Source organism: Patiria miniata, unplaced genomic scaffold (genome assembly GCF_015706575.1).
Source record: "Patiria miniata isolate m_02_andy unplaced genomic scaffold, ASM1570657v1 HiC_scaffold_30, whole genome shotgun sequence".
Taxonomy (NCBI): domain Eukaryota; kingdom Metazoa; phylum Echinodermata; class Asteroidea; order Valvatida; family Asterinidae; genus Patiria; species Patiria miniata.
This window is the reverse complement of record NW_024037070.1, coordinates 4,136,742-4,150,274: the sequence shown is the minus strand read 5'-3', so window position 1 is coordinate 4,150,274 and position 13,533 is coordinate 4,136,742. Positions and strand designations below refer to the sequence as shown.

Below are 13,533 nucleotides of genomic sequence, written 5' to 3'. Positions count from 1 at the left end.
TTTCTTGTAATGAAACCAAGAATTCTTCAAAGTTCAAAAGCGCATAAGCACCTCAGCTCGGAATCCCTGAGAGACAAGTGTTGAAGAAATACTCAGTTTTATAGGTTGGGACTCCATAACGACACACTGTGAAAACATCGGAATCAGTCAGGGAGAAAAAAATCTATCCACAATCTTGGCGAGATTCGAAGAGGAAGAGAGGAAGACTGCAAGGAATTGAGGGACATGGGAGGGGGAAGGCACGGTCGCCCTCCGCTCGTGGCCTGTACCCCACCCTGGCCACCCACCTTATGCCCGCTTTCTGATAAGTTGAAGAAGACAATACTTTGAGACCCCTGAGTGCCCCGCCAGAAAAATGTATGTGCCCCCCACCTCACCCCGTCAAATTGCAAATTGGACTCATTACGCTACTTCGTAGAGGAAGTAGTCTACTAATCTCTCAATGTTTCCATCAACTGCTGACTTCTCGTGCTTATTTCTTGGGGGGGGCATTCCACGCCCCTTTAAAATATCCACTTCTGTTTGAGTTCTGCGTAACCTCATTACAAAGTTCACCAGAAGTTCGTTGGCCGTCACACCCCTCGCTTCGAACCGCGAACTTTCGCAGCTCGTGGAATGCAAACAGAACCTTTGATTCGTCAACTAAACCGTAGCCGCAAATTGATGATAATTCAGGCGAGAATTCACTATCTGAAGAAAACAAAATTTCCTCATTTTGTGTATTTAATTATACAAGAAAGATCAGTTTATTAAACTCGATAAACTTTTCGGTCAGGCTTCACGCGAATACGTTGCAATGTGGTGGGTATTTGGTGACTTCAAACTCTGTTCTAATCTGCCATCGAAAATGTTGCAAGATGTATATCTAAAGAAGGTATATTTCGTGAAAAGTAAATTCGTTTACGTTTTTTTTTCACACGATGCCTTTCATTTAGTGAATTCCCTTTTTATTTTGCCCCTCCCTTACGTATTCAGCCGATAATGGCTCTAACTTGGAACAGAAATGTTTCACCGAGTCTATGTCGAGATTATCATAGTTTTCAACAGAGACTTTTTACTTGTTTGGGCACAAAACTATTGTTTTTCTCTTTGGCGAGTTGTTTTACCGTTTGTAAGAGTCAGGTAGGATGGATTGGAATAAGGCAAGTATCACCCCCTGTGCTGTAAGGTACAGCAGATAATTTTGTTGAACTTCGCATCCAAAGGTAGGCATATCGTCGAAAGTTTGTAGAAGTTTGTTGACAGCTTTCATCTCGTTGTGCAAGAGAAAATAAATCCCATTCTTTTTTAAGTTAAACTTCAGAATGTGGAGCGTAAACAGAATTATTTCTATTTTTGCACGAGCGTTCTCTATATTTAGGGCATTGGAGTATGCTATTTTGGGTCAGTTTTGACATTCCACATCTAAATTAGGAAACATTTACCAGCACATCGATGCCACAATCTTTGTCGACACCAAACCACACTGTTTAATTGTCGCTTTTTGTTTACATTCAGATACGATTCTGTACAACTGTGTCGCCGAACTTTGGTGTCTTTATTTCCTTCAGTAGCCAATCAGCGACTCGGTAGATGCGCGCGCGACAAGTTCATTGAAAATGTACCGCTCTCAAAACCCAAGGTCGAAAAACTTTGTCAGTGAGGGTCAGGTGAACGACGGTATAAAAAGGGAAGTTGCGAAGAGTTTAGGCAATAACATATTTTCCGATTTCTTGGAGCTAGGGCTGCTGCATTCTTCCTGATTTTTCCATTTTGTACAAAGGTAAGTTTGAAACCCCAGAGTGACTTTTTCTTAGACAGTATAAATCTAGAGGAGGGACAGACGTTATGGGCGTGCCTTAGAAGAGAGGGTGGGATGTTCATAGTTCAATGTGCTAACACAAATTTATTTTCTGTCTCAGCTGGTCAATTTCAACCGTGTTTCTTTAACAACAAGCTTGCAAGTTGAATGTTCACTAGGATCATAATTTTAGTCCAAAAGTATTGATGCAATATTTGGAGAACTGCATGCTTCGTTTTTTCCCCTAGTTGTTAATATTGCTTATAGTGCAACTCGTAGCTTTTAGTTTTGTTTATCCAACGTAACGTAGTCTCCTATCCAAACGCTTTCGGGTTTTTTTCTTCCAGGCTGAACACGATGGATTTGGTGGTGGACGTCGTAGACACCCATTTCTGCACCAAGTACAACATCTATCCCAACGGCTGGACCGAAGACTACTGGCTGCGCCAGTTAATATCTCTCTATTTCATCTTTTACTTTGGGGCTCTTCTTATATATTTCGTCGCCTCTGCACTCGTTTTCTTCTTCGTCTTTGACCACCGACTGATGAAACACCCGTTATTTCTGAAAGTAAGTGCAACATTTACAATCAAATTTCACTCTTCTAATCCAGACACGAAGTTGTTGGTTTGCTATACATGTTGACTTAAGATATATCAAGTACAGGAATAAAGGTTGAAATATTTGGTCCACATACCGATAGCCAAAAAAATGGATATACAATCTCATGGAGCAACATAAGAGCTATAGGCCCTATTGCTCTCAAACGGCTCAAATTTTAATACAGGTACATTAAGTGTATGGTAAATTTTTCTTCAATATTTCAAAAGCTCTCCGGCATACCTATGGTGGCTCTGAACGGACATGCACCGTCGTTAGTTTATATCAATGGGTGCTTTGTTATTTCGAAAAAGTTCGATGTCGTTTGAAAGTGTAGTTGCGAGAAAAGCAAAATACGGAAAATACACTGTTTGGTTTTTTAAAAGAAGAGAGGATTGTTAAAAAAAAAATCACGAGGGTTACCACAGTTAGTTTCTTGTCTTGTTCTTGAACGACCCCTGAGGTGCACAGCCCCACTGAAGCCCTCACACAAACGCCTTGTTTTATGGGCGTGTCCCTCTTCTCATTTTTTTTCCATCTCAGAACCAAATTCGTCGTGAGATATGGCAGTCGGTTACGGGCGGACTCGGACTCGTTGTCTTCACGGTGGTGACGGTCTTCCCTGAACTCCACGGCTATGCTAAGCTGTACACGCTGGACGAGGTCGGGGCTACGGGCTCTGAAGGTGAGAAACTGGGGGATCACGTTGAGATTCACCCGGCTGGCTTCGGGGGACTTCTGGAGGGTGGGCGGGGCGAGGGGGTTCCCTGACAGGAGGCGTTGAGGACCGTCGTTAACTGGTATCAGAGACGAGCCCTTTTGAAATGTATTGCTATCAAAAGTGCATATTATAAGCAACTATTGACTCGTGGGTTGAAGCCTGATATATTTTAACGAGAAAGATGCTCCATTCTTGGCCGCCTGGTCTGTGCTGCGATTGGTAAGCCTAATGGATATGATCGATAAATGCATTTCAAAAGAGCATCATACGATCATTTGAGCTAAATATACTTCTTTCTGTCCCCTAGCAATACTTCTGATCACTCGAGACGTCGTGGGACTCATCTTCTTCAGTGACTGCTTCATCTACTGGATCCATCGTTTCTTGCATCACCGCTACGTCTACCGTCACCTCCACAAGCAGCACCATATGTGGAAGATCCCTACCCCCTTCGCTAGCATCGCCTTCCACCCACTGGACGGGTACCTCCAGAGTGTCCCGTACCACGTCTACACGTACCTCTTCCCGCTGAACAAGCACGCCTTCCTCGTCATGTTTGTGCTGGTCAACGCCTGGACCATCAGCATCCACGACGGTGACAGTCGGGTACCAGCGTTCCTTCGACCCTTCATCAACGGCTCGGCGCACCACACCGACCACCATCTTTACTACAACTACAACTACGGTCAGTACTTCACCCTGTGGGATCGCATCGGGGGCTCCTACAGAAACCCCTCCGTGTATGAGGGCTCTTCCCTTGTGGATGCTGTCAACAAGAAGTCCAGTAAGCTCCTGGATGGGGATGAATGTAACGGGGATGAATGTAACGGGCATGACAAGGCCCACAAAGGCTGAAAAGCCATTCGAACTGTTTCCAGCTACATGCCAGAAAGTTGGCCCATACTGGCTTACACAATCTACTTGGTCATTTTGCATTTTTTTTCATGAGATGTTCGTTGAAATCTAGCCTCATTGAAAATCGATATACAAACATTCAAGTTGTGATTACACGGACAAATAATATTTCACAAAAAAAAAGTATAACACAGAGATCTAGAATACTGACGACCATCATTCTGTGATTGGCTAATCCATTGGCACGTGATTGGCTAATATCTTTTCCATCATAATTATTCCAAGTCTTTGCTAGTCCTATGCTTCGTATCGGTCGCTGCAGGCGGCGCGCCGAGAAAACAAAGGATTCGATATTAGCTAACGTCATTAATTTTCCAAAAAAAGAGTGTTGAGTTGCCATAATTAATTTTTGTTTGAAGTTTTTCTGCTGTGTAATCCTCGGTTACTAGACAAAACATGTACATGATTAGGTTTACATACATTGCACATTATTTGTAAGTACATATGATATTCTCTTGCACTTCAACATTCCCTTAATGAAGTATAACTTTTTTCTCTTTTTTAAATTTATCTAAGATTGTTTTTCACTTATTTTTTATTTATTTGTGTTTTTTTTGTACGGTAATTCATCTTAAAGTTTAGGTTTAGGTCGGCAATGACCATGGTTCCGTGAAATCCTGGTAGTCTGGGATGGTCGATCACCTGACAGCCCGCCCTCTATGACGCTTTTGTTCAAAACGAGATGAGAGTGGTGGATTAATTATAGCAGTGGCATTGACCTATGACCCGACGGCCTGGATCTCGATGGAAGCTTTTCACTAATAATATGTAAATATTTTTTTTGCACTTTTTGAAGCCGTTAGTGGGCTTTTCAAACGGCTGAAGAGGATATCACGTTTTAAAACTCGAAAAACTCTGAACAAGTTGCATGGAACATTATTATGATTTGTTTTATGTTGTAGATATTTTACACTAGTCATGAAGCCTGTGTTTACTACAATGGCGGAACGTGCAAACCTATGTGTACAAGATATGATGACATCATGATGAAATCACACAGAGTAATCACACAAAACTGTCGTTGAGTTTGAAGACGTTCGTGCGGTAATAATACTGAATCCGGGGTTCATCCAAATGTCTCTTCTGGATGCGCTGTTAACATGAATTTTGTGTTTTCTGTTATTTAAAGTTTAGTCTACATTTCATTGTTTGTCGTATGTTGATTGTAACATTTTTTTGACGTCAAAGTAGTGACCATATTTTGTACAATAAGCCAAATTTGAGTGCACCTTTTTTATTAAAACCATTCATCTTTGGAGCACAGCTCGAATCGATGTAAATACTGATGTGCAAATTGTTCATATCAAGTTCAAATAAAAACGTTTGAAGCAAGTTTAGGCAAACTTATGATATTTTATTGGAATAAAAATTAGAGACAAAAAGAATACTGATTTGTTCTTAAAGTGGATTCTATAATTTACTTTCGTATTTTGAAAAAAAAATATGGTATTACTTTGAAGCATGCAGTAAAAGGAAAAATCAAGTGGAAAGCACAAGGCACCGCACCCCCCCCCCCAAAAAAAATCAATTTTAAAACTTATCGCTCTCGGATGTGTGACCATCACGCTGCACGGAAAAGTATCAGCGAATGACGCAGCGAAATGTTAAAAGATATGGACAAAGAGCAGGTCCGGAGGGAGCGGGGGGGGGGGGGCTCTGCCCTACCCCCCAATATAACTGTTTTTATATGAACCAGAAGTGAAGTGGAAACGACTGTTTTAAATCGATGCCACTTGTCTCCTTTGCTTCTACAGATTGCAAAATTATGTGTCCCTAATGACCAATGTCTCCGTAATGTCTCCTTAAGGCAGCCTACCATTTTTAAACTTAAACAAAACAGAGGAAAAAGGTAGCTTCAAGTAAAGTCCCCAACCACTTTTCGAATTCCGTTTGCCCCCCGCACCCCCCCCCCCAAGAAAAAAAAATGGTTCTGGATCGGATCCGACCTTGGTTATCGGGAGGAGGAATGTCACCGCGCCCCCTTTGAATTCGTTTGAATTCCCGCCCACAATTTAAGTTAAGCCACTGTGTTGCTCTTGTAAAGCTTTGCTGAACATCACAGTCAAATCCATTTCAAATGCACGGACATTTCGGAAAATGCCATATTTTTCTTTCTTAATAGCAACTTATATAGGCTTCAGTCTGAAGAACGCGTCCCAAAATACCCCCAACCTTTTCGCGAGGCTCTAGCGTCGGTGTGAAAACACGTACCGCCATTATTTTATAATTTTAAAGCTTGAAATCTGAACTTTATCCATGGGGAGTATTGGTTTGATATTTAAAGCCGTTTACAATTATTCATGTTCAAATAAAGGCATGTCGAAAACAAATTCAACCGATTACAAGGAAAATCGATGATGCAGTACATCAGATGCAAACTCGAGTCACACTTTGAGCGCGATTTTTGAAAAGGTACATACTTGCATGTGAATTTCAAAATTGAAATCGAAACGAAAAGCAATATTGTGAATTAGTCTACGTGGATCGAAAAGAATAGGAAACACAGAAAGTAAACGGCAATGAGATTGTCACATCATGAACATGATGAACCATTTCCACATTAGAAAATAATGCGCATGATTGATTTTCCTTTAAATCGGTTGATTTTGTATTTGTCTTCCAAATACAGATTTGAACACGAACAATTTCAAAACCCTTTTGAAAATCAAACCAATACTTACCAGGGGTAAAGTAAAGATTCCAAGCTATAAAATGATACACAAATAATGGCGGTACGTGCTTCCGCAGCGACGCTAGAGCCTCGCATATAATAATGTTCAGGGTTTTTGTTTGGGACGCGCTGCGAAAAGTTACATTTCAATGGTTTTATACTTCCGGGAGGCTTCATCTGATCAAGTAGGAAAAAAAATAGAATACCACATGCTGCATCAGTCACGTTTGCTCACTGAGTTGGCCTACAACAGAGATCAAACAATTAGTGTTTGAGTGCAAACACTTAAATTATCGTTCAGACAGTAATATTAACTTGAATTTATTTACACAGGCCTCATTACCAAACGAATGAACACTGTTGATTACACAGTCCCCCCCGCGTTTATATCCCCCCCGCAGATAAACGCCTCGTATAGCTCATCTTGTACAAACTTCTTTTCACTTTTTTTTTGCCCCAACTGAACTTAACCAAATTAGCAATATTATACTTAAACATCCCCATTTTGAAACAGGATTTTCTTCACATATTATTATTATTATTATAATTATCATAATTATAATAACAATTAGTATACACTTTGGGAGACACTTTAGCGTCATAAGTTATACCTTTGGGAAACACGTCGAATTAGGGAGTCATTTCAATGTCTCCCTAATTCCACATCCCCTACTTAGAAACTAAAATGTCGCAAATAGGCTAGATCGATTGCGCGTAGTCCAATTAGTAAAAATACCGAAATTCGTGGGGTAGGAGAAGGTAAAATTGGGGTTAGGGGCCATACAAGTTGGGAAAAAATGTGTGCACAAGTCTATGGGAATGTCTCCCTTTACCCCTTTACCCAATTAATTACTATTATTATTTATTCAGGATAAAAACAAAAACTCCTTATTGGTGTCGTTTTAATTAACTAAAAGCTTTAAAGTTTAATATTTTGGTAAGAGCACGTTTTGTATATTTTCTTTTAACATCTTCTTGAATGTCGATAGAAGTTTCATCTGCTCTTGTATCTTTTTTTTTTTATAGACATAGAATTTTGCTGACACCGCCACTTTTACAGTAACATCTGTGAGGCTTAAGCATGCAAACCGGTCAATTATTGACCAACAATAAGACATTGTCGCCAGATGGTTCCTCTTTCTGTAAATATTTCCCCCGCTGAAACAACACACAGTTTCGTCAAGGAAATTTGGGCCGGGTGGAATTGGTTTACATTGCGTGGTAGAAGTTCCCACAGCGAATGTTATAAAAAGGTGCGAGAGACCGACTAGGATCAGAACCGATCCCTGGCTTTTTGTGAGACACCAAAGAATACCTCTCCACTCTCAAGATGGCATCAGCTCGTCTCCTTTGCAACCTCCTGTTCGGCCTCCTCATCATTCGTGAGTATTGCCTTCGTTAATGAATCTTATTACATGGTTAGTTTTTAAAAAAATCGGAACCCTAACACCCCAAATTTTATTTCATATTTAAAAAAAAATATGTAGCACCAAAACAATAATAATGACTGGAAAGCCAATTTCATAAGCTATACTTGTAGATGAATAACATTACTGAAATTGCTGCGCAACGCAATGTTTCCAATACGTCATCCCTTCCAAAATATTCATTAATGACTTGCACCACCCATTTGTTGCATAACTTGCATGGTCTCCAGTTTATCACTCGGGAAAATGATGCCCATTCACAGATATTACTGTAACCGACTACAAACTCAACTAAATTTGGTCTGTTTGGAGCAGTAATGGGGGGGGGGGAGGAAAGGTGTTTTTTCTCACGCCGCGAGGAAGTCATTTCTCATTTTAGAAAATGAAAGCATGCATTGCATAATTGCACTAATTTGCAGGATGCTTGATTCAATTATTACTTACAGACAAATAAGATGTTTGCAACCTTTGTTTTGGCAGTTTCCTTTTTGAATGTTTGCAAATAGTGTCTAATGTGAATCTTGTTCAACGCAAAAACGACATTGTTGTAGTCATGTATTTCCACACAACACCAGTAAAATTTAACACCAGATGGTCCTATATAGATACCAATGGTGTAAATTTAACACTGCAGCAGTTTTTGCAGTGCATGAGTAGTGTTGCCATGAGTACGAGTTCCAATACAAGGCAATTTTTTTTTCAAGAGTGCGCCGAGCTCGAGTAGTACCTTACATGGCGAGTACTTTCCGTAGCGATTTTGAAGACAGTTTGAAACGATGCACAACTACCAAACTCTGTTTGCGTTCCTAGTGTAACATATAGAATTTGGTGATATAGTCTTTGGGATGTTTGACTATACTCTATATGTTAGGATACGGTACAGTAGCTGTGGCCAAGAGCAGGATGGTAATGACTATGAGCTCAGCTATATGGAAAACTATTTTATTCTCAAGAACTCAATTAAAACCTGGTCTTGTAAAATTACAGAAGTAGGAGACAGAAGACAGAATATCGTAGATGAAGACTGGCCAGAGAATAGGGCTGGATCAGCCTATGGCTATGCCTCTGGTTTCCCAGGGAGAAGGAGAACTCAAATCTCAATGAAAGTGGGAAATTGTGGACATTTTATACAATTTTAGAGAGGTAACTTTGGGTGAAAATAGGAGATGATATCATATAAGGAAAACATAACTTACATGACATCATTTCTGAGTAAAGGTAGACTGACCATGGACTGACGTAATGGTCAGTCTGGGGGAGTACCCTTATGAGGTCATTTCCACTTGTACAAGGGTAAAATCACAGTCTTGGTATGCTGTGGGTGTATTGCTTGGAAAAGAGTGACGTGAAGACCTTGGGGTGTAATATGGAACACCTGTTGTGAGAGTGGTATCATGGATAGTCCAAATTTCGGTCTTACACTAGTTTGGCCTCATTCCCAAAATGAGTTTCCACCACTCGCTGTGATGGACTGAAGTTTCTGTTTAGTACCTGCCGACTGACTTTTACCTGTGTGTTATGCGCCTATCAAATTATCAATTGTTTCCCCCACCCCGGGCTGCCCCACCCAAGACGTGGGGATTGTCACCTTCGAAGTGGCAAAATCCCCAGCCCTCGGGCAAAATTTGAGTGACAATCGACCCCGATCATGCCCCGACATACCTACATGGGGCGCACTAGTGATTGCCTTTCCACGTACACTCAGTCAACCAAAAAAAAAGTCCCCCTTTAATACTTTTTGTCTAACTCAAACACTATTAGGCACATCTTGCTCAAATTACGACTGATCAGTACAGAAATTCCTTAGCAATCCAGCCATACTCTTTGTTTGGCCCCTAAAACTGTGATAATGTGCACAAAATCATGCAATTTATGACAAATGGTACTTTTGTATACGTGCAAGGTGAGTGTGAACCACAACTCGCACGTATACAAAAGTGCAACTGTTTTCGATATCATTTGTCATATATTGCATAATTCGTACACATTATCACTGTTTTGGGCCAAATTAAAGAGTATGGCTGGATTGCTAAGGAATTTCTGTACTGATCAGTCGTTATTTCAGTCGAGCGAGCGGTGCTCAGTAGTTTTTGAGTTTGACAAAAAAGTATTGGAAGGGGGACTTTCTTTTTTGGTTGAGTGTAGTACGCCAATGGTAACAATGTACATGGAGTGACCAAAATCCCCACCCTGGGACATGAAAAAGTGACCAAATCCCGACATCGGACCTGGGGCAGCGCGGGTTTGGGGGGGGGGGGACATTTGATAGATGCAGGCATAGCTGGTTAATTTATCTCGCCGAATGACTGCCACTTGTTAATTAGACTGGTTACCTATCCCACTGGGCGACTGATACTTGCAACTTATTGCACTGATCTGCTTGCAGTTTACGAGATTTGCCTTAACCGGCTCGTTAGTGATTTCATCATATACACGCGCGCGCACCACTGATTACTAGCGCCCATTGGATAAAACTCAAGCTTCGTCAATTTCCGGTTCCAATGCTGCCAATGCTGCATTGATCTCTATTGTATAGACTAGAGTGGATATCAATGTTCCAATGCTACTTAATGTGCAGTGGGCGTGGTTTTAACTGAAGTTACGTCACACTAGATGGGGATATCATACACAACATGTGCACTCGTCTTGGCGCCCTTGGTTTCATGTACTTGCGTAATGCGAGTGGAGACAATAAAGTAACTCTACATGCCAACGGCGAACAAAGAGTTTTTTAATTCTATCACGTTATCATGTACAGTAATCTACGAACTTGTTGCCATTCTGAATACTAATTTTGTACACACTGGTACCAGCTTTACTGGCGTGCCTTGAATTGCCCTTTAATTCTCTTACTTTGTTTATTTATACAATCTTTTGTTTCACACACAGAAACATGTTCTGCTGCCGCAATCCAAATTGTACGCAGCGCTTCTTACTCCAGCTACTACCCATCATCTGGTTCAAGTTCCTCGGGCTATAGTTCCTACTCCTACTATGTAGAAGAGAAGAACTTCGAAGAATCTTACTCCAGCTACTCATCTGGTTCAAGTGGGTCTGGTTCCTCGGGCTATAGTTCCTACTCCTACTATGTAGAAGAGAAGAGCGAAGGATCTTACTCCAGCTACTACCCATCATCTGGTTCAAGTGGGTCTGGTTCCTCGGGCTATAGTTCCTACTCCGACTATGAAGAAGAGAAGAGCGAAGAATCTTACTCCAGCTACTACCCATCATCTGGTTCAAGTGGGTCTGGTTCCTCGGGCTATAGTTCCTACTCCGACTATGAAGAAGAGAAGAGCGAAGAATCTTACTCCAGCTACTACCCATCATCTGGTTCAAGTGGGTCTGGTTCCTCGGGCTATAGTTCCTACTCCGACTATGAAGAAGAGAAGAGCGAAGAATCTTACTCCAGCTACTACCCATCATCTGGTTTAAGTGGGTCTGGTTCCTCTAGCTCTGGTTCCTACTCCGACTATGAAGAAGAGAAGGGCGAAGAATCTTCCTCGGGCTATAGTTCCTACTCCGACTATGAAGAAGAGAAGAGCGAAGAATCTTCCTCGGGCTATAGTTCCTACTCCGACTATGAAGAAGAGAAGAGCGAAGAATCTTACTCGGGCTATAGTTCATACTCCGATTATGAAGAAGAGAAGAGCGAAGAATCTTACTCCAGCTACTACCCATCATCTGGTTCAAGTGGGTCTGGTTCCTCTAGCTCTGGTTCCTACTCCGACTATGAAGAAGAGAAGAGCGAAGAATCTTCCTCGGGCTATAGTTCCTACTCCGACTATGAAGAAGAGAAGAGCGAAGAATCTTACTCGGGCTATAGTTCCTACTCCGACTATGAAGAAGAGAAGAGCGAAGAATCTTACTCCAGCTACTACCCATCATCTGGTTCAAGTGGGTCTGGTTCCTCTAGCTCTGGTTCCTACTCTGACTATGAAGAAGAGAAGAGCGAAGAATCTTCCTCGGGCTATAGTTCCTACTCCGACTATGAGGAAGAGAAGAGCGAAGAATCTTACTCCAGCTACCACCCATCATCTGGTTCAAGTGGGTCTGGTTCCTCGGGCTATAGTTCCTACTCCGACTATGAAGAAGAAAAGAGCGAAGAATCTTACTCCAGCTACTACCTATCATCTGGTTCAAGTGGATCTGGTTCATATAGCTCTGGTTCTTACTCCGACTATGAAGAAGAGAAGAGCGAAGAATCTTACTCCAGCTACTCATCTGGTTCAAGTGGGTCTGGTTCCTCTAGCTCTGGCTCATACTCCGACTATGAAGAAGAGAAGAGAGGAGAATCTTACTCCAGCTACTCGTCTGGTTCAAGTGGGTCTGGTTCCTCAAGCTCTGGTTCCTACTCCGACTATGTGTAAGAGAGGGCCGTATCATCTTACTCCGACTCCTCAAGCTAACCATAATTCAAAAAGTTAACAGTGGAAATCAATCTCATACACAGTTTCTTTTAAATTGAATTATTGACAATTTAATTTGAGATTAATTACGACGTAATATTGGTAAAAACATTTACATCTTCGTCCTGCATAGAAATCAATGTAAGACAGCGGCTCAGGTAGTAATTACTTGTATCTGAATAGAGAATAGACTCCTTGCATGTAGGCTCTGGTAGCCCCAAGAAGATGATCATATTAGAGCAAGTTGCTATGAGGGACGACCGAAAGTACACATTGAGTGACGTCACGGCGTCTCAGGTCTATTGCTATTTTAAGGTGACCTGTTTACAGGTAACGGACAACATTTGCAAAAACAACACTACTGAAGCAGGTTCTTAAAATAGAATTAACCTCTTGAAATTTCAGAAATAGGCCTGGATATGCTTTTTGAGAAACTGGGAAAATGCATCTTCATTTTTCTGGACGCAAAACATGGGTTTCCGTTGCGAGTCGAGTGCGTGCGATGATTCGGTCCGAACCATCGCAAGGAAATGATGGTTAATTCCGTTGTTTTTTCTCGAAAACGAGAATATACGAGGCGCAACTATTTCACAGGATGCGCGATCCTATTAGACACTTACAATCAAGTAGGATATTTCATGATGATTTCGACAGTTTTATTTTTTGAATTGATTATTTGCAAATAGCGTCCATTGTCTCTATTGTTTAGAGGGAAAAGTACAATGCATGGCTACCCTAATTTCGGCCAAGGCAGTAACCCACGGAAGACAGATTTTACGGAGCGATTTTTCCGGCATCATTGTCGTCGTAAGCAAATCTACAAAGTACCGGTACAATAGTTGTCTTCTAGAAACTGAAAAATCGTCGGTCGTGCGATTATTTGTTCACTTCAAATGGCAACTTAATAGTTGTTTATAGTCTCGCTCGCTAATTGTTTTAGATTCTTTATAGAAATTCTTGTGAATTATTCAACGAGTTTTCAATAAATTTAAGTTCACGCAAGAGAAAATGTT

The 13,533-nt window shown here is 41.2% G+C and overlaps 2 protein-coding genes across 2 annotated transcripts; both read left to right on the top strand.

Annotated features, from left to right (window-relative positions):
- Nucleotides 1-2,109: 2,109 nt before the first annotated feature.
- Nucleotides 2,110-4,872, top strand: LOC119739263 (lathosterol oxidase-like). The gene is made up of 3 exons (XM_038214123.1): nt 2,110-2,350; nt 2,924-3,065; nt 3,409-4,872. The coding sequence occupies exons 1-3, from the start codon at nt 2,138-2,140 to the stop codon at nt 3,954-3,956; spliced, it is 903 nt and encodes a 300-aa protein (XP_038070051.1). The 5' UTR covers nt 2,110-2,137; the 3' UTR covers nt 3,957-4,872.
- Nucleotides 4,873-7,849: 2,977 nt separating this feature from the next.
- On the top strand, nt 7,850-13,533 carry LOC119739262 (sericin 1-like). Its single transcript, XM_038214122.1, has 2 exons — nt 7,850-8,069; nt 11,004-13,533. Exons 1-2 carry the CDS (start codon nt 8,018-8,020, stop codon nt 12,479-12,481), a joined length of 1,530 nt encoding a protein of 509 aa, XP_038070050.1. The 5' UTR covers nt 7,850-8,017; the 3' UTR covers nt 12,482-13,533.